Source organism: Monodelphis domestica, chromosome 3, assembly GCF_027887165.1.
Source record: "Monodelphis domestica isolate mMonDom1 chromosome 3, mMonDom1.pri, whole genome shotgun sequence".
NCBI classification, from domain to species: domain Eukaryota; kingdom Metazoa; phylum Chordata; class Mammalia; order Didelphimorphia; family Didelphidae; genus Monodelphis; species Monodelphis domestica.
In genome coordinates this window covers 46552478-46578526 of record NC_077229.1, presented here as the reverse complement: position 1 = coordinate 46578526, position 26049 = coordinate 46552478, and the positions used below count along the sequence as shown (strand labels likewise).

The 26049-nt window shown below is 36.6% G+C and overlaps 1 protein-coding gene across 24 annotated transcripts in view; it reads left to right on the top strand.

Moving 5' to 3' along the window:
• The window catches only part of CLIP1 (CAP-Gly domain containing linker protein 1), a 162715-nt gene that overhangs the window by 97225 nt on the left and 39441 nt on the right, over nucleotides 1-26049 (top strand). For 14 of the 24 annotated variants that reach the window (XM_056821816.1, XM_056821818.1, XM_056821823.1 and 11 more), the window contains 5 exons: nucleotides 3492-3648; nucleotides 4383-4548; nucleotides 4640-4855; nucleotides 14991-17267; nucleotides 20054-20170. In XM_056821816.1, coding sequence (XP_056677794.1) covers nucleotides 3492-3648; nucleotides 4383-4548; nucleotides 4640-4855; nucleotides 14991-17267; nucleotides 20054-20170 — 2933 coding nt within the window. The remainder of the gene's footprint in view (nucleotides 1-3491; nucleotides 3649-4382; nucleotides 4549-4639; nucleotides 4856-14990; nucleotides 17268-20053; nucleotides 20171-26049) is intronic. The other 10 variants (XM_056821831.1, XM_056821829.1, XM_001364467.4 and 7 more) reach the window with 1 other exon arrangement.

Sequence of the window (26049 nt, the reverse complement as noted above, 5' to 3'; positions counted from 1 at the left end):
GGTAGCTTCATTCCAGGCACAATACTAAGTACTAGGAATACATAGTAAGGCAAAAGCCAATTCCTGTTCCCCAGAAGCTCACAGTCTAAAGCAGGAGATAACAGGATGTGCACTAACAAAATACCAATAGCCTAAATTGGTGATAATCAATAGATGGAAGGCCCTGATGTTAAAAAGTGATTCAAAAATATTTCTTATAGAACATAGGATTTAGCTGGCACTTGACGGAAGTCAGGAAGTAGAGATGAGGAGGAAGAGCACTCCAGACATGAAGTCTGAAAATGTCCCATATATGGAAATGGCGTTTCTTGGGTTAGGAACATCAAGGACTTCAATGTCACTGGATCTTAGAGTATGTATAGAAGAGCAGTGTGTAAGAAGATTGGAAGGTAGGAGAGAGACAAATTGTGAAGGAGTTTAAGTACTAAAAGAAGGTTATTATAAGGAATAGATGAAGTTTATTTAGTAAGGGAATGTAAGCTGGTCAGATTTGCATTTTGGGACGGTTAGTTAGACAGCTGAATGGAGGATGGCCTGGAATGAGAGGAGACTCAAGGCATACAGACCCACCAGCAAGTTTTAGCAGTAACTCTAGGCGTAAGGTGATAAGGGCTTCCATCAGAGTGGTGGCCTTGTCAGAGGAGGGGGCGTGATTTGAGAAAAGTTATAAAAGGTAAAGTCAACTGGACTTGGAAAAAGATTGCATGTGAGGAGGGAGAAGAGAAAGGAGTGAGCCTGGGTGATTTCTTTACAAATCCTTGGAAATCTCCTATTTTGTTAAATGCTCATATTTTCCCCTGGGAGTATGTAGTCATTTTTGATGGGTAGGTGATCCTTGGTTGTAGACCCAATTCTCTTGCCTTCCTGAATATCATATTCCAAGTCTTGTGGTCCTTTAGTGTGGAGGTTGCCAGATCCTATGTAATCCTGATTGGTGTTCCTTGATACCCGAATTGTCTCTTTCTGGCTTCTTGCAATATTTTCTCCTCATCTTGGAAGCTCTTGAATTTGGCAATTACATTCCTGGGGGTTGTCTTTTTAAGGATTTAATGTAGAGTGTGATCTATGGACTCTTTCAATGACTATTTTGCCCTCTTGTTCAAGAATATTAGGGCAGTTTTCTTGGATAATTTCTTGTAATATGATGTCAAGGTTTCTGTTTATTTCCAGATTTTCAGGTAGACCTATGATTCTCAAATCGTCTTTCCTGGTCCTGTTTTCCAAGTCAACCATCTTCTCAATGAGATATTTAATGTTTCCTGGTCCTGTTTTCCAAGTCAGCCATCTTTTCAATGAGATATTTAATGTTTCTTTCTAATTTGTCATTCTTTTGTCTTTGCTTTGTTAATTCTTGCTGCCTTGTGAGATCATTAGCTTCTACTTGCCCAATTATAGGTTTAAAAGACTGGTTTTCAGCTAGGATCTTTTGATTTCCCTTTTTGGTTTGGTCTATCCTGCTTTTCATGGCTTCCAACAGGTCAATTCTGGTTTGAGGAGGGCAGGATCTCCATGTATTGCACTACAGAGCAGTTTATTCCCTGAGGCTATTTTTCAGTCTCTGCTCCATCTGCTATGTGTTAAGGGAAAATTCTTTTGCCCTTCTTTCTACCTTGGATTTGACTTATTGAGTTATGGTGATAGAATTGCTAGATGGTACCTATTCTTACACCCAATGCTTTCTCAAGGATTTCCTGGGATCTATTCTTGGTCCTCTCTCTTGTCCCTCTCTCAGTCCCTCAGTGCTACGATGTTTCCTGAGTTGGTGACAACCATACTTTTCTTGGTGAAATCTCTTTTTTAGAGACCACAGATTTCTCTGTCCATCTCTCTAAACTGCTCAGGACTGGGAAAACAACTCACTGATTTGTTGGATTATCTAATCAAAATTCAGGCTAATGTGTATTCTAGAACTTCATTGAGGAGTGAAATAGTTTATTTGCTCCTGCTAATTTCCCTATAACAGGAGGTGTAGTGAGAGACTGAGACTGTAATGCTTCTTCTCATTCTTCCATCTCCATTCTGTCTCAGCAGTCCAGAATTGTCAAAGCATGGCTGGTGACAGAACAGACAAGACTGGTACTGTATGGCAGAAATGGTTAACTGTAAGATCAAGATCTGGTGTGGGCTGAGAAATGAAGCCTTAGGGAATGCGTAGGACTGGAGGCTCTCTATAGGGACACCTAATAAGTTTAGGAAGGTTGAGCAGAAGGAACAATCGAAAGGGAGGGATTGTTGTCAAAGAAGAATTGCATAATTCTGGATCGTGGAAGTACAACAATTTGGGGCCCTGGCTCTGCCCATCAGCAGCTGTTTTGGAGAAGGTCCTCTATTGTCTTAGGAGCATAGAGCCCAAAGCTTGTGAGAGCTATGCATAGCTGGCTGGCTGTGGTTCATTTGAATAGAAATGATTCTCAAATCGTCTTTCCTGGTCCTCACTAACACAAGTATTGAGATGTGTATATGACTGCATACAGAGATTCATGTGGTGGAGTCAAAGGACCTCGGTTTGAGGCCTAGCTCTGACATTTTCTCTGTCTCCTCGGGCATGTCCCTTTTCTTCTTCCTTCTCTTTCAAATACTGATCATAATGAGGATACAACATAGGTAGTAAAAAAAGGACTGTTCATTTGGAGACTGATTTCTAGAATACAATGCTACTTAGCACTTGTGTCCCTTGAGGGAAATCCAGTATTAAACATACTTTTTCTATTAAACTTGTAAAATGAGTTCTAATAGGTGACCTCTAAAGGTCTCTTGGGCTATAAATCCTAGATTTCACTACCTAACTCTGGGTGGTATTAGAGGTTTAGGCACCACTGAAGTGCTATGGAAACTTGCATTTTTCTTATTATTATTAATTAGTATCTTTACTGTCTTCTCTTTTTTTGATGGCGTTCATCTAGAAGTAGTCCAAGGACAAGTCATTATTATGCTATTATAGATAAAATGGCTGTTTTTGGTAAATGAATTAGAGTACTGGGGCAAAAAAGGAACATTTATTAAGTATTTTCTACTGTGTGCCAGGCACTGTGCTAAGCACTAGGGATACAAAGAAAGGTAAAAGCCCTGATCCTGTCCTTAGGGAGCTCCCAGTCTAATAGAAACAGAAAACATGTCAACTACTGTGGGCACACAAAGTGTATTCAGTATAGATTGGAGATATTCTCAGAGCCTAGTCATGGGGTTGTGAGTGGTGAGGAGAATTGGGATAAACCTCTTAGATGAGTTTGGATGAACTTGAAATCTTTATGGAAGCCAGACAGTGGAGGTTAGGCAGGAAGGTCATAAGTGCATCTTTTAGAGACTTAGTGAAAACATTTTCAAGAAAACTTCACTAGCAAACATGAAAACACCAATGAAATGGACATTGTCTTGTTCCCATGTGATTTTGATTTCTTCTGTTAGATATCTATATTTTGAAAGTTTTTCATTTATATTTTGGAAATTAATGTTCCTGTTTTGTTATTACTTTTGTTACTACATTTATTCAGATATGGAAGAGAAATTTAAAGAGAAGGATGAAAGAGAACAGCAGTTAACAAAGGCAAAGGAAAAACTAGAAAGTGAAATTGCGGAAATCATGAAGATGTCAGGAGATAATTCTTCCCAGTTGACAAGAATGAATGAAGAACTTAGGCTGAAAGATAAGTAAGTTAATCTTATATTATCTGTGATTATTATACTCACTTCATACTTGGTTTTAAAATAACTTAGGCAAGCAGATATCTCTAGGAATATTAGAAGTTAAAGATCCTTCTTGTGTTGTGTACCTACCACTGTTTTTACTGTGTGGCATTTACCCTTTGGGAAAGATAATTTTTTTCTTTTTTTTTTTTAATCTGTGAACTAGAGAAATTACTGTTTGTCATCTTTTCTTTGTGGAAAATCAAGGTTTTGGCATTATTGTTTATAGATCCTTTTGGAGTTTATTAACAAATGTAAAATATAGTTGTGCAAAGAAGTTTTTGGAACTCAATTCTTTTTTTTTTGTTTTTTTTACTTTGTGAATGTGTGTGGGTGAGTAAGGCATTTATTAAGCACTGAACTATGTGCAAAGCATTCTGCTAGGTGCTGAGCATACAAACAGAAAAGTCAAATAATTGATCCTGCTCTCCAGGAGCCCACAACACATAGGGGACACCTCGGACCTCATATGGAAAGGCTTGATATACCTGCAAAGCACACAGGGCTTATCTTTAATGTCATTTCCACTAATGAGATCATCATTTACTGATATGGAACCATAGATGTTCTCTATGAATTTGCTTTTAGGGAAACAGCTCTCAATTATCCCTTTTTCATACTTCATATTTAGAAGTTTGGGATGATCTTAGGATCAGCTCCCAAATCCTCATCAAAAGTCTTAACAATTGTTTTTCTAGATTTGTGGAAGAATTACAGTTCCAGCTTACAAAGGCAACTGATGAAGCAGCCCTTCTACAGAAAAGTATTGGAGAAGTGACTCTTAAAGCTGAGCAGGATCAGAAGAATGTAATTGCAAAGAATGAAGAAGAAAAGAAGGAATTGCAGAAGAAAGTTTTAGATCTGGTAAGGGGGAGCAATTGTTAGGGAGGGGCAGAGAGAGGTGTTTCTCATGCATGGCTGGGGGCCTGAACACCAACACTCTGGGTTCTTACAGGAAAGGCAAGTTGAGTTAAGCCTCAAACAGTGCAAGGATCTCCAGGCAAAGCATGAAAAAGCCAATTCTGAGGCAGTCAAACAACATGAAGCAACTCTGCATGGTCTGAAGAAAACCCTGCTGGATACTGAGGGGACCCTGAAGGAGGCCCAAAGAAAGAACAGTGATTTACTGAAGGAGTTGGAAGAACTGAAAAAGCAAGCTGACAAAGCCAAAGTACGTAGTGAGGGTTCACATTGTGCCATATTTGAAATAATTTCTAAGAGTTTGAAACATATGTGATATGGCTATTGTGTTATTTATAAAAGTAGGTAGTCAATTTATTACCTCTTAGGTTAAATTTGGATTTACAAAATTTTCGTTATAATGTCATTTGGAGTAGTAATTAAGACAATACACAGTCTGTAGGGTCTAGAGGTGACAGTTGAGAATCTTTACCTTCTCACACACACAAACCCAGATTTCACCCAGGCCTTGCTTCTCCTTGGCTTAAGTGTGTATTTGTTTAGGGAAAAGTCCAATTTTGCATTGCAGAGAAGAGCATTCCTGTAGTCTAGACTTCTACATTTGAATGTTTCTGCTGGCACTGGCTTTTTGTTACCAACTTGCATTAGTTTTGGGAGAGTGAGTTTGGCAGGTAATTAATTACCACAGAAAATGGCAAAAAGCCAAGAAAAGATAACATCAAGGGCAATAAAACCTAGAATAAGAGGTTCGATTACAGATACTTGTGAGAAAGGAGTATAAGAGAAACATCAAAAAAAGGACTTTTTGGTCCTAGCTTTCATGTACCTCCAAGAAGTGAGTGTAAGTCTTTTGGGAAGAGACTAGGAAGTAGAGGGTTGTGAGTTTAGGTAGGAAATATTTCCCAGATTGTCAATATTTCCAATATTAATTTGACTCCATAGGCATCTTTTTAGGAATATGTATGTTGGGTGTATTGAGTCATCTAGTATTTATTTTGACACAGATTACTAAGGTTAGCTTTTTGCCTCAATTTTCTTATTGCTTGAAGAAATATAATTATTTGCTGTTAAATATATATTAAAGAATTGCTTGTTTTGTAGAAGGAAATAATGATTGATTCAATTCAACAAACATTCAGTGCTAGCAAGACAGTGTAGGATGTTTTGTATACTTCTTTTAGAAGATTATATGTAGAACTTGAAGGAAATCCTGTGTAATATACTTTATATGGAAATGGACCACCCTTCACACATATAGTACTAAAATTTGTGACCTGGTTAGTGTTCCAAAGCTGAATAGATTAAAATGTGGCATTTTAGATATTTGTTCCACTGAAGAGTTCCAACCTAATAGCTTCACTTAAAGCTTCCTATGCTCATTAGGAACTAATAGCCTAAGTGGATATTAAGGAAAACAAAAAACCCCAAAACTCTTGGTCTTAGGAACAAAATAGAGAAGTAAAATTTATTGCCTCTTTTTGGGGGATGGTGGTAGGGACTAGACTTAGAATTTCTTTTTGGCCTAGGAGTTTCCTGATGAGAAAGCACCCTCTACTAGTGCAATTCTGTACCTTCTCTGCAATTTATAGTTTCAGAGTTTCTTTTCTGTGGCTCTGAGAGACTGAGAGGCTTGAGGTAAGACTTAAATTCAGCTCTTTCTAATGCCAAAACCTAGCTGGCCATCTATTTTGCTATACTACCTCTCAAATTTATCATTTTGCCTTTCACAAATACCATCAGAGACCTGAATGAAAACAATAATAGTGTTAAATCAATTACTAATTTGGGCAATTTTCATGTATTTCTCATCCAATAATTTGCTAGTTTGGTTGGATATTAGTAACTTTAGTTTTATTGTGGTCATGGCACATGCATATTTATGTATATATACACTGACACATTCACACTTGGTAATTCAATAGAATTTTTGTTGAGGGAACTTTTTTTTCTTTGAAACCAAAATAAAGAGGACAGCAATTCATTTCAGGTCTTCATGGACAATTAACCTTGTAAAACTTTAATTTTAAAAAATTCCCCTAAATTTGGATTTTTTATTCCCCAAACCATTTCTTAACCTTTTTCCTAAACTATTTTTGCAAACTATTGAATAACTTCAGTTCATACCATGTTTTGTGTAATATATGATAGTCAATATATGTTCAAGATATGATAGCTAATTTGCATTAATTTTCTTAATTTTTATTCATTTCAACTTTTAAAATATGTTTTCATGATTTAAAGTATAATACTACCTCTGAATAACCAATTTGCAAATTGTCTAGATTGAACTGACAAGCTAAAATACTAAATTTTTTTAGTGTAGCTTAATGGCAACTATCAGTCCATAGTCCCTATGGAATGAATGTTGTTCAATGAAATTAGCTATTTCATCACTTTAATTATTAAAGGTTGATCCTGGAGAATTAGATTATAACCTGCCTTAAACAGTCAGGTATTATCCTCTACCAAAATCCTCCTCCAATTTTATTGGTCTTTTCTATTGCTGTGTAGAGGTGGCCCTGGTTTCTTGAAGGTTGTACCAGCAGACAAACCTTATTGAGTTGGAAAGCTTTTGAGTATGGTTTCAGTTACTAGTTTGTCAACTAAGGACCAATCTAAGTTCAAAGAGGCTCATTTCCACAAGGTTGGCCACCAGATAGTGAATTTTATGGCCCACCAACACATGAAATTATCAACTAATTTTTATCTCTTTTGGTGAAAGGAGTTGAAATCACAGAGCTTTTGAAAACATTGAATAAGTTTCAGGTCACACACCAGATCTAGATTACCTTTCATGGATGTGGTAACTCATGGGACAATAGAAAACCCTTTTGGTAAATTAACTTTCTTATAATCAAGTTAAAAAGTTGGCAGTCAGCATTTATTAAATGCTTGCAATGTACCATTTACTGTGACAAGCCCAGGAGTTACAAAGAAAGAGAGAGACAGCTCCTGACCTCAAGACTGGGAGACCACATGCAAACTATGTATAAACAAGGTATAGGCAGGATAAACTGGGGTTCATCTTAGAGTGAAGGCCCTAAGATTAAGGAGAACTGGGAGAGGCTTCTTGCAGAGGATAGAATTTTAGCTGAGGCATAATGAAGCTAGAGAAGCAAGACTTGAAGAAGAACAGCCTGTTTCTTTTTGCCTTTTAAAGAATCAGCCATTCATTTGTAAACATTCAAGGTAAAGGTTTTCCTTGCGTTGTCTTTAAAAATTAATTCTTCCAGATATTTCTTGGGTATCTATCAGAATAATGACAGAGAAGACCTAATCCCACATTTTGTTACAAAATCTCTTGTTTATTTGAAGCCCTTTAACTATCAGGAGTTATTTCTTGTAGAGTTGTTGGGTCACTGGTACAGACAATAAGCCATTTATATGTCTTTTCATCCTGTGAAATTTTCATTCATAAACATCATAGAGAATCTACTCAATATGCTTGTGGATTTCTTCTAGGTATTCTATTATTTTCTGGATGTTAGTGCAACCCTGGGGATTTTATGCCTATATCTTGCTACATGACCTCCCTACCTCCTTTTCAAGTCATACTTATATCATGGATGATGTCTTTTATGATGCATCGATCAACAAACACTTATCGATACCTGTACTGTGCTAGGAGCTGAGTATACAAGTACATGTCTTGGAGCACAAGATTGAAAAAATGCTGCAGCCTGCTCACACCATGCAGCTTTCTATATTTCCTGTTTGTTCACCTATAATTTTGATTCTTCAGAGATTGGGTTGTTTGGTGACTTGCTACACTATAGATAGATCCCTGGGGGAATATTAATGATAAAAAGATGTATATTGGTGGAGCCATCAATCATTGACAATGCTGCATAGTCTACTGAAGGTGATCCAGCTTGCCTCCTCTTCCTGGTCCGTTTTGGGTTGGTCTTATTGTCCATTTGCAGTGTTTTCTGAGATAAATACACAGACACATACACACTCTTTCTCCCTCTCCCTGTTCCCCTTCCTCTCTCTCCCTTCCTTCACTTGGTTCTTGAACATATTACTAGGTCATCTTTTGAATGACCCTGGATCTCATTGTGGAGGCACTGATGTTTTTCCAAGGTTTATTGAAGACGGCAAAATACCATCTAAAAACTGGACCAACTGGAGGACTTCGACAATGGCTCTTCTGTTTGAACTGTTCCAGGACATTCTTCGCCGCAATTGTTTTATTCCTTCCTTGGTATTAATAGATCAGGAACAACATTGTCCTTGTGGAGTTGTAGTTGTCAAGGAATCCTATAAGATTTCACTATATTGTAGATGCATTGTTGGGAAGTTCCGTAGTGATTGGGTCTTCTAAACACTTCATTTTACAGATGAAGTGACTTGTCTTGAGGTCACATATCTAGTAAGAAGCAAAGGCAAGATACACTTGGGTTCTTCTCATAAAGCATCTTGAAAATTTATCTCTGGTTGTCTTAAAAATTGTGCTGTTTTTAGGATGGATTTTTTTTTTTGGTGACAATTTGATTCTAGTTTCTTTTTTCGATATCCTTTTCTTGAGTGTAATTTCTGCATAGTATGTCTAGCACTGAGATATTAGTCTAAATAGTGGTTCCACAGTTATTAATGATAAAAATAAATTGCTTAAGACATTCCAGCAGATCTTTTCCATTTTAATTCTTTTTATTCACCTTTTAGTACTCTTAAGATAATCAGGCTTAATTGCATTTCCTTCCAAGCTTTTTGTAGACTCCTCCTGTCCTCCCCAGGCATTTTACTGTTGTGTGAGATGATGTTACTTGTAACTTTTGTCAGTCTTCCTCTATAATGTTTTATAAAGGAGTTTGTCATCTCATTAAATCTAGTGTTGCCCTTGGCTGAACCATGTACTTGTTAAGAAGATTCAGTATTTTTTGACTGAGGAAGTTTGATTGCTCTTCTGACATCCTACTTGTGAGGATTGTTTTATGTTTGTAAGCTTCTCTAAGAAATTTCTGTAGTTATATAAGTATTTTTACTTTTATATATTTTCCTTTTTTTTTAATTCAGTCAGTATCTGCTAAATGCTTATTATGTGCACCAGCAGTATGATAAAAACTTATCCTTGCTCTCATGTAGCTGGTCTTCTATTGAAATTGACATCTTTAAGTCTTTTTGTAACTATTCTAAATGCATGTAGAATCTTAGTTTATCCTAATTTTCATGTTAATTTTGATCTTTGCTTTATCAGTCAGTAACTCACAACCTTTTTCAGTATGAGGTTCCCTTTTTTAATGTCAGATTTTGTAGACTGCAACACAGTAGTTATGCTTTTAATTTTTGTTGAGAAAATATATAACAACAAAAAGGCCTCTCCGGATTTAGTAGTGCTTTTAAGCGAATTTATGTTTTTTAATTACAGTAATACATAGTTTCAAAAACAGTATTATATGCAGGAGACATTTATTTGATCACTAGAAGGTATATTTATTTAATAATAATAGCTGACATTTCCATTATTCTTCAGTTTCCTAAATACTTTATGTCCGTTATTTCATTTGATTCTCACAACAGCCTTGTAAGGTAGGCATTACAGATATTATTTACCTTTGTTTGACTGTTGTGAAAACTGAGACTCAGAAAACTTATGAGATTTGTGTATATAGTTCATGTCACTAGTGAGTGTCACCTAGCTGTTAATCCCAGGTCCCTTCTGACTCCAAGTTCAGCACTCTTTCTCCTAAACCACATTGTCTCTGCATTGATCATACTGTGACCTGTTGCAGTTGCTGTACATTTGAGTGACTCCCATCCCTCTGGTTAGAAACTATTTCTTCAATTTCACTGTGCCATACTGCACTTCTTCTCACTTAGGTAAAACATTTTTTAAACATTAAAGTGCCATATTAATGTTAGTGCAGCATCACATAGTGGATAGGGCATTGTACTTGAAGTTTGGGGTTCACTTTCCACTTTAGATTCTAGTTGTGTTACCTTAGGCAAATCACTTAAATCTTTTTGAGCCTCTTGTTTCCTTCTCTATAAAGCAGGAATAACAACAGCCTCTGTCTTTCAGGACTGTTGGTGCCTGAACTACACTACCTGGACTGAAAAAAGAATTTAAGCATCTGGCCTTTCTTACAGAGGTTGGCATATGCAAATCAGGCCCTCCATTCCTGACTATTAGAGACAGTCCTTTATATCTAGCTTACATAGGTTCATCTAGGGGCCTTCCCACTAGAGAATAAGAGATAAAAAATATACCTCTTTAAGCATGACCACCAAAATAGTTTTTGGGTAATATGAGCCAATCACCTTAAAATAACCGCACAGCTATTTCCTTGTGCAGCTGGTCTTATGGCCCAGTTTAACAATTCATTGTTTCATTTTCTATGGTGCCTCTTAGGAATATTTCTTTCTTAGCTAGAGGCAGTTTTTCAGTGCATGCTTCTATCACAAGGATCACCGCTCATCTTAACCCTGTCTCATACATATCCTTTGATAGCATCTCGTTATGTTTATATGCAGAAGTAACCCCACTTAAATTTCTGTTTCCTTAGGATCTTTTTTTCTTCTTCAGTACTGGACTACTGAGGTCATAGACTGTATCAAACATGGTTCTCCACTTGTCACTTGAAAAATAATTTTTCAAGCATTTTATTTGAAATCCCAGTTCCTACATCAAGAATACCAGCAGACATTTAAATAGCACAAATTCTGAAAAATATTTCACAAACTCTATCTCACATGGTCTTTCTTTCTTAATTTCTTTCTTTCTTTCTTTCTTTCTTTCTTTCTTTCTTTCTTTCTTTCTTTCTTTCTTTCTTTCTTTCTTTCTTTCTTTCTTTCTTTCTTTCTTTCTTTCTTTCTTTCTTTCTTTCTTTCTTTCTTTCTTTCTTTCTTTCTTTCTTTCTTTCTTTCTTTCTTTCTTTCTTTCTTTCTTTCTTTCTTTCTTTCTTTCTTTCTTTCTTTCTTTCTTTCTTTCTTTCTTTCTTTCTTTCTTTCTTTCTTTCTTTCTTTCTTTCTTTCTTTCTTTCTTTCTTTCTTTCTTTCTTTCTTTCTTTCTTTCTTTCTTTCTTTCTTTCTTTCTTTCTTTCTTTCTTTCTTTCTTTCTTTCTTTCTTTCTTTCTTTCTTTCTTTCTTTCTTTCTTTCTTTCTTTCTTTCTTTCTTTCCTTCCTTCCTTCCTTCCTTCCTTCCTTCCTTCCTTCCTTCTGTTCTAGAATCAATTCTAAGACAGAAGGGTGACAAAGGGTAGGCAGTTGGAGTTAGGTGACTTGCCCCAGGTCACATAGTGTCTGAGGCCAAATTTGAACCCTGGACTTTCCAGCGCCAGTCTTGGTCTTCTATCCACTGTGCTAGCTGCCCCTTACATGTTCTTGATAATAATATTATTAGGTAGGAAATACAGATTCTATCACTTCCATTTCATAGATGAAGAAATTGATTCTGACAGCCTAAGTGACCTGCATGTGTTCACTTATGCATTTACCAAGTGTTGAAGGGGAGCATTCAGACCTAGTTCTCTGTGGATTTAAATCCAGCACTCTTTCCACATTAGCACTTTTGCCTTATTCATTCCCATTGCTTGTCCCTGGACAAGTTTGTCAGCATATTAGTAAATGAATTCACCAGTTGATAATAGGCCTCACTCCTGATTCCTCCTCCACTAACCTTGTTTTAGAATGAGGAACCTTTGGAGTTTCTAGTTTATCCTCTTTTGTGAATGCTATTACATTCTATATGCATATATCCCAAAATAGGCCATATTAGATATATCCAGGAATTCATGACAGAAAATTTTCTGAAATTAAATGTATACTGGCCCTATTGTCATCCTCTTCCCTCATAAGTGAGAATATTCATTATGTGATATTAATTTAAGATGCCATATTAAAAAAGTCCAAACTAGATCCTGTAAAAGCCAATTTCCTTTCATTAAATTTGTATCAAGTTGTCATTTAACAAAATTGTCCCTGTAAAGATTTCCATTGAGTAAAAGCTAAAATTTTTAAATATAAATAATAATTTTAAAATATAGAAAAACCTAGATGATGCTTGCCAAGCCAGTCATAAAGAATTCCTGATAATGAAACCAACAAATATAGACAATAAAAAGAAAACTCCTGAAAAAGTTTAACAGCCTGGTAAATTTTGCCAAGTTATTCTCTTCTCAGAAAATTCTCAGAGAAAAATTCACATCCTGATTTATAATTTTTTCCACCATCATTACAAATATTAAAATTTATTGTCCCATGTTGGCTAAACATAAAATGCTAAATTGTGGGGAAGAGCTTACATTGGATAGACTTTGAATTTGAAGTATCTAAGGGACATCCAGGTGGAGATGTTCAACAGATCATTGGTGATGTTGAACCGGAAGCTCAGGAGAAAAGATTAAGACCGGAGATATACATATATGTATATGTATGTTTTTATATGTCTTTCTCTGAGTCATCTGCATAGACATAATAATTGAATCCATGGCAGCTGAGGAAAAAAAACTGAGTGTAGTGAGAGAAGAAAAGAAGGCGATCTTCAGGGGATACTCACACTTAATGGATTGAAGATGGATGATGATCCACAATGGATACTGAGGAGGCATGGATAGACAAAAAGGAGGGAAACCAGGAGAGATCACTGCCATGGCAATCCAGGAAAAAAGAGAATAACCAACTGGAATTGATGATCAACAATGTCAAATGCTGCAGTGATAGCAAGATGGATGTGGACTGAGAAAAGGCCATCAAAAGTTTGGAGAGAGAGCAGTTTCAGTAGAGTAGTGAGGTCAGAAGTGAGATTGCAAGAGGTTCAGATATGAGTAGGAGGAGAGGAGGTAGAACCAATGATTAATTTTTTTAAAGGAGTTTTATTATAAAGTGATGGCATTAGCTTGAAGGAATGGAAGAATCAAATGAAGTATTTTTTTGTTTGTTTTTAGAGTAGGAGAACCTGGGCATGTTGGTAAGTAGCAGGAAAGTTACCAGTAGGTATGAAGAAATTGAAGTAGGTAGTAAGATAGAAGGGATGATTGAAGAGGCAAGCTCTAAGGATCAAGGGCACAAGTAGAGGGGCTAGCCTAAAGACCACCTCTTTGTCATAGGCAGGAGCAAAGGAAGGGAAAATGGAGAATGATGTTGAGAGCCTTTGAGCAATGGGATGAAGAGAAAAGGAAGCTCACAACAAATGGCCTCTTTTCTCAGTAAAATAGAAGGCAGTCTTCTTAAGAATAGATATATCAACATATAAGAGGGTCAAGAAGGAGTTTGAAGAGATCTTATGTGGAATAGGCTATAGAGTCAGGGAAAATATAAAGGGATAGTTCAGGAATAAAGATCCAGTTGAAATTAGGTAACATAAATCCATAGTGAACTTAGTTGGAATGGTTGGGTGCTCCCTCCATTGGTGTCAAGCAACATACCCTTAGAACCGTCGTCAAAGTTTGAAAGGATTAAAACCCTTTGTTATTCTGCTAATGGTTATACTTTGCTTGTATATTGGGGCCTCTGTTAACCTTCTGGTTGCCTCATCCTTTTTCCTCATGTTTGGCATTCTCATGCCTTTTGATAGGATGGCTCTCATGTTAATGTTCTATTATTCTTGTTGAATCTCACCTTCAAAAACTTGTATTGTCTATACTGGAATTTTTTCAAAGAAAATTCTTGTAAAAATAGTGAGGGCATCTATTCCTAAATGATAATATTGAAATTCCAAAGTCATTTCAAATGCTCTTGTTGGTGGGGCAGGGTGGGAAGGAAGTAGAAGAAAAAAATATATAGCTACTAGTCCTGAGAGAGCTGCTGCCTAAGTTGCCCTCTTCCATCCCATTTCTCCCCTCCTGGAAATTTTAGCCTTTTAGCTACCCTAATAATTCTCAGTGTCCTCTGCTGTCTTTTCCACTCCTTTGTCACGTTAGCATAGAAGTAGAAAGGGATTGTATGAAACTCAGGACCATTTTATATTTGTATTTCATTGGTTGTCATGACCAACTTACCAGTGATGAGCCTCTCTGTACTTAGACTGGTCCTTGGGCAGTAGATACAATCTATTGCCAGGACTGTAATTGAATCTAGTGCAGCTTGATAGCCAGAACTTGCACGATGATGACATTAGACCTTGAGAACCCAGTGTCACTTCCATGCCAGGATGAGACATTTGATTTAGATTTTGTGGAAGGAGGATAAAATGAGATGGTAAAACTGTATAAAATTATTATGAAAATACTTTGAGAAGTTACAAGTCTTATACAAATGTAAGTTGGTATTGTTAGTATTCCTACCTAATAACTTCTTCCCATAATCTACCTACCTTAGAAACTCTTATTGATATTTTTACCTTCTAAATTTGAAATACGGTAACACTTGTTCAGTCTCTTAATCCACTTGCATTTGTCTGCTTGACTTCATTTTTTCCCCTTTTCCCTACCTTTTTGTTTCTTTAGTCTCTAACTTATTTGTTAGCGTCAACCAAAAAAGAGATTGAACTAATGTCAGAAGAGATGAGGGGTCTGAAATCAGAGAAGCAGCTTCTTGCAGAGGAGGGAAATGCTTTAAAGTTAGACAAAGGTTCACTCTTATCAAAGCTTATAGAGGTGGAGGCCAAGATGGCTTTACTTCAGGAAGACCAGCAAAAGCTGTGGTTAATAAACGAAGAACTCAATTTGGAAAAGGAAAAGATCCTAGAAGAAAAGCATGACATAGAAAAGTTGCTTCAGGAAGAACATCTCAGCAAAGAAGATTTAGCTGTTGAGAGAGAGAAATTACTTGAAGAAATCAATATTGCACAGGAAGAATTCTTAAAGATAAATGTAGAAAATGATAGCTTGCAAGCTTCCAGGAAAAGCTTGCAGGCCCTTGTAGAAGACCTTCAGAAACATAATAATTCCTTAATTGCTGAATCCCAGAAAAGTCATAAGGAGAATATTGAACTAGATAATCAACTGAAGAAGCTCACTATTGAAAATATTTCTTTGGCCAAAAATAAGGATGACATTGTCCTAAAACTTCAGAACTCCTTTGAAGAACTGGCCAGAGAGCAAAAAAGCTTGGTACTAGAAGTTGAACAGCTCACAAATGAGAAGAAGTCATATTTAGAAAAGCAGTCAAGCCTTAACACTTTATGCACAACCTTAAAAAAGGAGAAAGATGATCTTCTTCAGAGCAACAAGGATCTCCAGAGTGAGAAAGATGAACTACTCAAGAAACAAGAAAAGCTGAATGTTGGCCTGGAAGCTGTTCTCCATGACAAGCAGGTTCTCGGTATGGAGATTAGTAGACTGCAGACACAGCTGGATGACTCTAATAAATTGCTCAAAGATGCTGAGAAAGTGGCTGTGGAGCTTCAGTCTTCAAAAGCAAGTCTCATGAAATTTCTGGAAGAAATTAAAACCAGTAGGGAGATTACAGACTCTGAATGTATCCATCTTCTGCAAGAAAAGGAAACTTTGACTTCAACTCAGAGTAGGCTCTTGCTTGAAAATGAGGAACTCCTAAATGAAAATAAAATCCTCACCGAAAAGCTCGTCAAGTGCTCAGAAGAGTCTGCTCACAAAGAGATCTCACTGAATGAGAAGATTGGTTTCCTAACTGCTGAGAAGGAAGTGGCTTGTCAGAAATCCTTAAAGTTAAAAAAGCAGCTGGATGGTCTCCTCAAAGAAACATCATTGTTAGAAACAAAAAATGCAAGTTTGGTTCAAGAAAGAGAGACTTCTTTCAAAGCCATGGGTGACCTTAAAAGGAAATATGATCAAGAAACTGCCAATAGAAAAATAATTGTTCAAGAGAAAATGAAACTTCTTAATGGTATTGAGGCTTTGAAGAAGGAGCTTCAGGAGAAACAAAAAGAATGCCAGGAACTATTGACCACCAAATATAACCTTTCTTTGATGCTGGAAGAGGTTGAGGGAGCCAAAACTAGTTTAGAAAAGGAACATAGTGACCTGTTGGAAACCAAAGAGAGTTTGGATGTTCAGCTTAAGACCTGCTGTTCTGAAAAGGATATCTTGCTTAAGGATGGGTTTTGCCTTCAAGAAGATTGTCAGAAATTAAATGAAGAAATCGGCGAGGTGCAGCAGACCTTAATCCTGGAAAGAGAAGCAAGAAATCAGGAGAAGGAGAGTTCTTTGTCAGAAAACAATAGACTACAAGATCAAATTATGCTTCTGCAACAGGAATTAGACAAATTAACACTTTGCAATAAAGAACTGCAATCTGAGAACCTAATCCTGGCCCAGGAGAAAGGAAAATCAGAGCAACAAGTTGTGAAAATTGTTAAGGAAAAGGAAGCTTTGAGTGCAGAGACTGCTCAGCTTGCTTCCAAAATAGACAGTCTGAAAAACGACTTTGCTTCCTTGACCAAATCCAAGTCAGAGTTGCAAGACCTACACAGCTGCCTCACCAAGATACTGGAAGATCTCCGGCTAAGCCATGAAGTGACCACTGCTGAGAGAACTAAGTTAATACAAGAGAACAAGAACCTTCTTGCTGACCACAAAGAAGTCATGCTGAAGAAGGAAGAGCTCCTGAAAGAGTTGAGGGAGAAGGAGACGCTGGCAGAGAACTACTTTACTCTCCAGAAAGAGATTGGTCAATTGGCCAAAACCAACAGTAATATTTCAGCAAACCTCCTAGAATCACAAAGTGAGAATCGGATCTTGCGAAAAGACAAGAGCAAGCTTACTCTGAGAATTAGAGAGCTAGAGACCCTTCAGTCCTACACGGTAATTCCAAAGATTGAGGTATTGGGTACCTATATAATTACTAACACCAAGTACTAACTTAAATGGTTTAAAGATGCTTTATTTACACATTGAGCATTGAGCACTTCACAAAATCACAGCATTTGAGATAGAAGGGGCTTACACCAGCTTCTAGTTCATATCTAAAAAGAATTCCCTCTGCAACACAGTTGACTAGTGGTCATTCAACTTGCACTTGAAGACCTCCCTGAAGGAGAACTTTCTTCCTCCCAGGTTCTCATTCCACTTTGGGTCAGTTTTCATTGTTTTTCCTTACATGAATCTTTGATATCTCCATCCACTGCTCCTAGTTCTGTCCTATGGTATCAAACAGAACAAGTCTAATTTGTCCTCCACATGACAATCTTTCTAATACTTATTGTCTTCCCTATGCTCAAGATACTCTTCTATAGGTTAAACATCACCTATTCTTTAGTTGATCCTAATAGGGCCTCTCAGTTTTGGCTGTTCTTCTTTGTTCTCTACCATATTCAGTGTCCTTCCTGAAGTGGTATAACCAGAACTGGTCATAATACCCCAGGTGTGGTCTAATCAGGTTGCAGAATACAACAAAATTCTAATCTTATGGAAACTATATCTTCCTCATGCAGTCTAAGGTTTCATTCGTTTTTTGGCTGTCCTAACACATTGTTGAGTAATACAATTCTCCAGCTAAATTAATCTGATCTGACCTTTTCTTAGAACTATGCTTATTCTTTCTGCTGATGGTTTATTTTTCTAGAAAGCCTAAATATACTCAAGAATTTTGCCAGGAATCAAAGTCAAGCCCATTGATTAATAGCTTGTACTCTCATTTCTCTTTCCTTTCTTGAAAACTGGGGCATATACCTCTTTCTTTTTTCTCTGTATTCTTTCAAAGATCATTTTTGGATATCTTTGTAATTTATCTGGGTCTGGTCGGTTGAACTCATCAAAGACAACTAGAACTCTCTTACTGTTGCCTTAATTTTCTTGGATAATTAGTTTCCCTATTAATCTTTTGTTGTTGTTGTTATTCTGTCTTTTCTAGTCCAAAGATAATTTTTCTTTGAAAACAGAAGCAAAATGAGAATTGAGTAGTGCATTACCCACATGGCTACCTACCCCAGGAACTATCCTACTTTTTTTTTTTTTGACACTACTCTTTCTCAGCTATTGGTTTAAAAAAATAACAGTTCCTTTTTTGTTGTACTTAACTTTTCTTGCCATCTTCATCTCATCCATGAAGCCAGAAGTCAGAAGTAGGACTCAGGACTAAACTAAGTTGTGTATTAATCCTCTATTGTCCCTGTCTCTCTCTCTTTTTTTTTTTTAACTTAGGATCATAGGATCCTAGACCCAGAACTGGAAGGGACTTAAGAGGCACCTAGTTCAACCCTTAGCATGAGGCACAGGGAGCCTGTAACTTAACTCAGATTACTTAGATCAGTATTTCAGGGCAGGATTTCAGAGCCTCCAATGCCAGCAATATTCTTTCCTCTCTCCCATGCTGTCTCTCTGGTCTTCAATTGGTTAATGAATTCTTTGCATATTCATATTGGTCTATTTACAACTTCCTTCTTTCTTCCTCACTGGTATTATTTCTCTTCTTGCCTTCAGGATTTATTTTCTTTGACAGCATCCTTTTTCTTCTTCATTAATTTTCCCCTATGGAGTTTTAGTACATAGGCTCCTACTTGGCCGTTGTTCTGGCCTTTCAAAATAAATTCATCTAAAAACTTCTTGAAAAAAATTCCAATTATGTTTATCCAGCAACCAATTCTGCCTTTTTAGTGAGAATCAGACCCAGAATAGAATTACTCCATGTTGATTTTTTCTCACTTTTAGAAGGATGAAATCATTAAAGTATTCTTAAGTTCACTTGACTTTATATAGAACTGAAATCCTCTCCCCCATCAAATCTATTCCTCTTAGTTGTCTTTGATTTTCTATAACTTTGAAAGCCTTTAGTCACGTTTAAAAGATGATTCTTTACCAAATAGATAATCTCAGTAGCATATTCCCATTTGAATGTCATAAAAAAAGCTAAGTTTAAAAACAGGGAATGAAAAGCATAATGGTTTTTTAAATTGAAAAGGTATTGGCCACACTCTTTTACCAGTGTAAGCCAAACAGTAAGATGGGTACAAACTGACAGCTTTCAATTGACTATGTCCTTTATACATTTATAATCTGAAAACTTCAACAAAGGCTTCCTGGATTGTAATAGGCAAGACATAATACTCTTTTATTTATTTAAATATTAATGAATCAAAGGAAACAGTAAAACTAGTCCCTAGGTAGAGTTACATTTTTCCAAATTACTGATCATTGGTCTTGAAACAACCTATTGGCCTTCACATATTCCTCTATTCATAGCCATACCTGTATTCTTGGCTATTAGCTTGTCTAATACATTTTTACTTGGGTTCTCTATGACCTAAGATACTTGATTTATATTCAGATACCTTGGGAACTATTTTTTTCCTGTTTAAAAATAATACTATTTTCTAATTGTTTTCCTCCAAGCTCACTGTGACCCCCAAAGGCCTTGACTTGATGATAAGAAGTACACACCATTTGAATCAGGTGTCACACTCATTACTTTGAAAAAATATAGTTATGTACAAATTCTTGTGCTTAAACAAGTACAGTACTTCACTTCCTCACTACAACACATTTCATGGGATTCAAAGCAAACTGTTAGGATTGCAAAAAAAATTGTAATTGGGGGACTATATCTACCTTAATGGGTTTAGCCACTGCTTACCATACTTTGTTATGTTTAGGTTGCTCAAACAGCAGAAGATGCTATGCAGCTAATGGAACAGATGACCAAAGAGAAGACAGAGACTCTTGCTTCCTTGGAAGATACCAGGCAAACCAATGAAAAACTGAAAAATGAAGTAATTTTAAATTGCCTTTTATTTGAAATAATATTGCTATGACTTTCATTGAACCACTTAGTCACTAATTTGGGTTCCTTTGATTGTAATATGATTGATATACTTTTTAATAGGCTCTATCTTTGGAATCATAACTTGAAGTGTCAACATGAAAGTGCTGGAACAAATGCATAATCACACTACTTCATTGTAAAAGTCTAGTTTTCAGAAAAGAATATTTTTAAGACTTGTAGAAAGACAGCCATTGATTTAGTAGTGGGAATGGGGTTAGATTCTACAAATTTCCTTTTTTTCACACTTCACTACTCTTTGCTGTCATTACATTTCATTTTTTAGCTCTGGGTTTGGTGTCAGTTCTTTACTTAGCTTAATATTGTGGTTATATGTCTTTATGTTATCTTACCTAGTCCTCCTTTTTTGTGGAAGCAAGGTTTAAAAAAGTCTTAGCAAGTGATATTACCCTTATTCCTCCCCTGCCAAACACACATAGCAATTATCTTAGGGTTTTAATGACTTATTTTCTTTAGTTTGTAGAAAATTTGTTCAGCATTAGTATAAAAAAGGTTACGTACAAAAGGAGCAGTAGAAAAGGACTCAGTCTCTTCCTTCAAGAAGCTTCCTAGAGGGAATATGATAAATATGTAGATGACAACATGACTTGTGCAAAGGAAAGATCCCAACAAACTCTAGGAAAGCTTGAGGAAGAAAAGACAATGTTTAGCAGAAAATATCTAGATAACCTATAGAAATGGTAGTGCTTTGAGATAAGCCATGATATGGTGATGTGTTGGAACCAGCTCATACTGAATTTCAATTGTTAAATTTTCAGAGTTGGGAAAAGGCAAAAAGTATATAAATCAGGGCTTTATTTGCTGTTTTGTTGATTGCCTAGACTTATTAAGAAAGTGATGGAGAAAATGTTGATAACGCAGATTCAGTTCAAAAGTATATTTTGGGGACAGCTAAGTGGCTCTGTAGATGGTGAGCCAGGCCTAGAAAATGGAGGTACTGGGTTTAAATATGACCTCAGCTACTTGATAGCTATATGACCTTGGGTAAGTCACTTAGCCCAATTGCTTAGCTGTTGCCACTCTAATACCTTGTAATCAATATTAACCAATATTTATTATTGATTCTAAGACAGAAGTTAAGGGTTTTTTAAAAAACATATTGTGCATACATTGGGTGGTAGTTCCATTTTCCTTCTTCTCCAACACACCCCTGACTTTTCTGTTCTGAAGGATGTTGAGATAAGGGAGAGTCCATTTCATACACGGGGAGCTGTTTGAATAAACCCAAGTGGGAACTGACATGTTGAGGTGGTTGTATTTGATCACATAATTGTGCCTATATAGGAAGGGGGGAGGTAATGTGAAAAAAGACTGGAAAATCTGGTTTGCAAGCTAGTGATATAAGAACCTAAAAGCTAGGCAAAGGGTCTGTCTTTTATCCAAAGGCAGAAGGGAACTGATTTAAGTTTTTGAATTAGTGGAGTGACCATGAAAGGATTAGAGAGTTGAGAGACCAGAAGCAGGGGAAAAGCTTGTAAAGTAATCCAAGCAAGAGGGGATATAGAAGACTAATAAGTAAGCAATACTTTTTAAAATGAATATTTTAATGGAAATATAAGCCACCCTCAGATACAGATATTAGCATTAAAGCTTCCAGAGAAGAGTAACTATGGGAAGAGGTACTGCTATTTTGAATTAAAAAGACTGAATGGGAAAGAGTTTGAGATGTGATATAGAGAAAAATTACAAGGTAAAAGCTTTTTAGAAATTCTAGAAAGTCTTAGAAATCTTGAACATTACTATGAGAATAATATTTCTTGTTTCTTCATTAACCTTACTTGGAGTTACTAAAAATATCCACTAATAATCTCATTACATTCCCATTCTTCCTATTCCCTAATTACTTTTTTTTTAAAAAACCCTTACCTTCCGTCTTAGATCCCTAATTACCTTTAAGTCTTTCCTTTTTCCTAAATATTCTTTCTCTAAAACTTTTTGCTTCTGTTTCACAGTTTTTCCCAGATGCATCCCTTCTTCTCCATTGCCATGGCAGTCATTCTAGGGTACATTCTATACCTTATGCCTTCCTCAAGCCCAGTTCTGATCATGCCAGTCTTCTGTTTCTAAAGCTTCCATTATTCTTCTTCTGCCTACAGGAAATAGATCAAACTCCTTAACTTGACATTCTAGGCCCTCCCTAATTTGGCTCTGACCTTTCTTTTCACTCTTCTTTGTTACTATATATTTTCACATGTTTGGGGCTTCTTGTATTTCCTTAAATATGCTGTACGAAGTTCTGCCTCCATGCCTTTGTTTCTACCTGAAATATCCTTCCGTCTCTGTGTACATGTCCAAATGTACACAAACAGTCCAGGAAACATTTGCAAGGCACCTTGCTAATTAGGCACTGTAATTACAAAGACATATATAATCAAATCCTTCCTCTCAAGGAGTCTACATTTTACTGGTGGGATAATAAATATACATATATATAGGATGAAGGACAAGGGGCATTCAGGAAAGATTTCCAGTAGAAAATGGCAGGCAATCTCAGCTAGGGATTCTAAGAGACAAAGGTGAGAGGCGAATACTGCTAAGAATGGAGAAAATGTATAAGAAGGAGATGGAACAAATAGTTCAAGAAATAACATGTAGGCCAATTTGCGTAGAATGTAAAGTGTACCAACAGTAAAAAGGTAAGCTGGAGCCATATTGGTAAGATTTCTAAATGCCATAATACTAAGAAATCTGCATTTTGGGGCAGGAAAGTGGTTCAGTGGGTAGAGACCCCAGGCCTGAAGATAGGAGATCCTTGGTTCAAATCTGGCCTCAGACACTTTATAACTGTGTGATTCTGGGCAAGTCACAACCCCAATTACCTAGCCCTTACTGCTCTTCTGCCTGGGACTAACATTTAGTATCAAAATTAAATTTAGTATTGAAATTCTTCAGTTTATTCTAAAGACAGTATGGCTTAACATAGTTCTTCAGCTAGGGAAGGTCATGGTCCAGTTTATGCCTCAGGAAGATTAATTTGCCAGTGAATGAGGGTTAAAAGAAGAAGGAAGAGATTGGGAAGTCAGGAGTACAGTTAGGATAAGACCTGATCCTGGATAATTAGACAGGAAAAGGATGAATAAGTTATGTTTTGGCAGGAGAACTAATAATAATATTTGGCAACTGTGTGGATACTTCATACTCAGGATGCATTTCCACTGCCCATATACCTGGAATTCTTTCCCTCCTCATCTCTACTTTTGAACTTCTTTCAGATCTTATTAGTTGCAATCCCACCTAATGCAGAAACCTTTTCTTGTCCTCCAAAGTGCCTTTCCTCTGGAATTCTTTCCAGTTTATCTGGAACTTCTGTTTTTTATGCATATTTGTTTGGAAATCTCTCTTCATTCAACCCCAGAGGGCAGGGACAAGTTTTACCTTTCTTTGATCCCCATCACTTAACACAGTGCCTGGAACATAGTAGGCATTTAATAAATGTTTATTGACTTGGTGTTTTCTTTGTCAGATTCAAACCTTCCATATGCCTATCCCCAATTATCTCCTCCTCCTCCCTCTCCTAAGATTAGATACCTCTCTTTTAAACACACCTATCAAGTAATACCTCTTTTTTTTCCTTTAACTTTTTAATTTTTTTCAGTTACATATGGAAAACATTTTTGACAATTGTTATCTGACATTTTGTGATCCAGATTCTCTCCCCCACCCCCATCCTCCCCAAGGTGATAGTCTGATATAGAGTATAGCAGTGCTTTCATTCGGCACATTTTTCTATATTCTTCGTGCTATGATGGAAGATACATATCACACATACAATAAAAAATTCATGAAGGGAATAAAATGAAAAATGGCATATTTTGATCTGTTGTCAGACTCTAGCAGTTCCTTCTTTGGTTATGGATAGCATTTTTCATCACAAATCCCTTGGGGGTTATCTTGGAATCTTGCTTTGCTGTTAATTGCTTAGTCCTTCACAGTTGATCATTGTATAATATTTCTGTTACTGTATACATTGCTCTCCTGGTTCTATTCACTTCACTTTGTGTTAGTTCATATGAGTTTTGTTTATTATTTCTTATAGTGCAGGTAATATTCCATTACAACTTGTTCAGTCATTTTCAGCTGATGGGCATCCCTTCAGTTTCCATTTCTTTTTTTCCATTTTCCATTTCTGCAAAAAATATTTTTGTGCAAGTATACCCTTTCCTCTTCTCTCTGATATTGCTGGGTCAAAGGGTATGTATAGTTTTATGGCCTTTTGGGCATGGTTCCATGTTGCTCTCAAGAGTGGTTGTATCAGCTCCCAGTTGCACCAACAGTGTATTACCATGTCCCAGTCGTGCCTCTCTTACAATGTTTTAACATATATATACAGTAGTATTCCATCAAAATCACATGCCAGAGTTTCTTCAACCATTGTCTAATTTTTTTTTAAACCCTTACCTTCCATCTTAGAATTGATACTGTGTATTAATTCTGAGGCAGAAGAGCAGTAGGGTTAGGTAGTAGGGGATAAGTGACTTGCCCAGGGTAACACATCTAGGAAGTGTCTGAGGCCAGATTTGAATGTAGGACCTCCCGTCTCGAGGTCTGGCTCTTAATCCACTGAGCCACCTAGCTGCCCCCTTGAGGTGAATTTGGAAGAGTTCTGAGTGTTCCTCCTTTATTGTCATCTTTGCCCCTGAAACAATATTTTTTTTTATTCAGTGAGCATTTATACCTCTTTTCATTTATCCTATTTTGCTTTTTATGTAGTTCTTTTCCTTAGTGAATTTTTGTGCCTCTTTTACCACTTGACCAATTTTATTTCATTTTATTTTCCAATTTTATTTTTAAGGTATTTTCTTCAGTATTTTTGTGCCTTTTACCAATCTGCTAATTCTCTTTTTATGATTTTTTTATTATTAATTTCTTTTCCCACTTTTTCCTTTACTACTCATATATCTTTCTTTAGCTCTTTCAGGAATTCTTATTGTACTTGAGTCCAATTAGCATTTTCCCCCCTTTTAGCCTTTACTTGTAGCTATGTTCAAATTTTGTCTCCTTCTAAATCTGTGTCTTGATATTCCCTAACACTTTAGTAGCTTTTTAAAAATTTCTCACCTTCTGTCTTAGAATTTATACTAAATATTGGTACCAAGGCAGAAGAGTGGTAAGGGTTAAGCAATTGGGATTAAATGACTTGCCCAGGGTCACATAGCTAGGAAGTATTAAGATCAGATTTGAATCCAGGACCTCCTGTCATCAGGCCTGGCTCTCTATCCAGTGAACCATCTAGCTTCTTCCAACATAATGGCTTTTTATGGTTAGAGTCTTTTTTATGTTGTTTGCTCATTTATCCAGCCTATTTCTTGTCTTTGGTTTTTATGTTAAAGTTGGGTTCTCTTCCTTGAGTGGTTGAGTATGGAGCTGCCCTTTGCTTTTGGCATTTTTACTTTGATGTTTGCAGAGCTAGTCCTGGGGATTTATAAGTTTTCAATGTTCTAATGTGAGTGAGGGGAGATGTGTTCACTGATCTCCTGATATGCACTTTGGTTATTTCCCAATAACGACTCTTGTTCTAGAGCCTTAAGCTCTAGTGTTCCCCTCAGCCCTCGAACTATAACCTAAAGTGCATATGGACAATGTAACAGGGTTCTGTTCTCAATGCCAGCCCAAAGTCCCTTGTAATTTTCTTCTGACTGGCTGTCCAACTACTTTACTATCTCTGGACTAAGAACTACTAAAGCTACTGCTGCCATTGCTACAGTATTCTCCAAGGCCTACTACTGCTTCCACCACATGTCCTTTGGGCAAGTCCTTACCTCATTGTCACAGACTGTACCTACTAACCTCCTAAATTGTCTTGGGCAG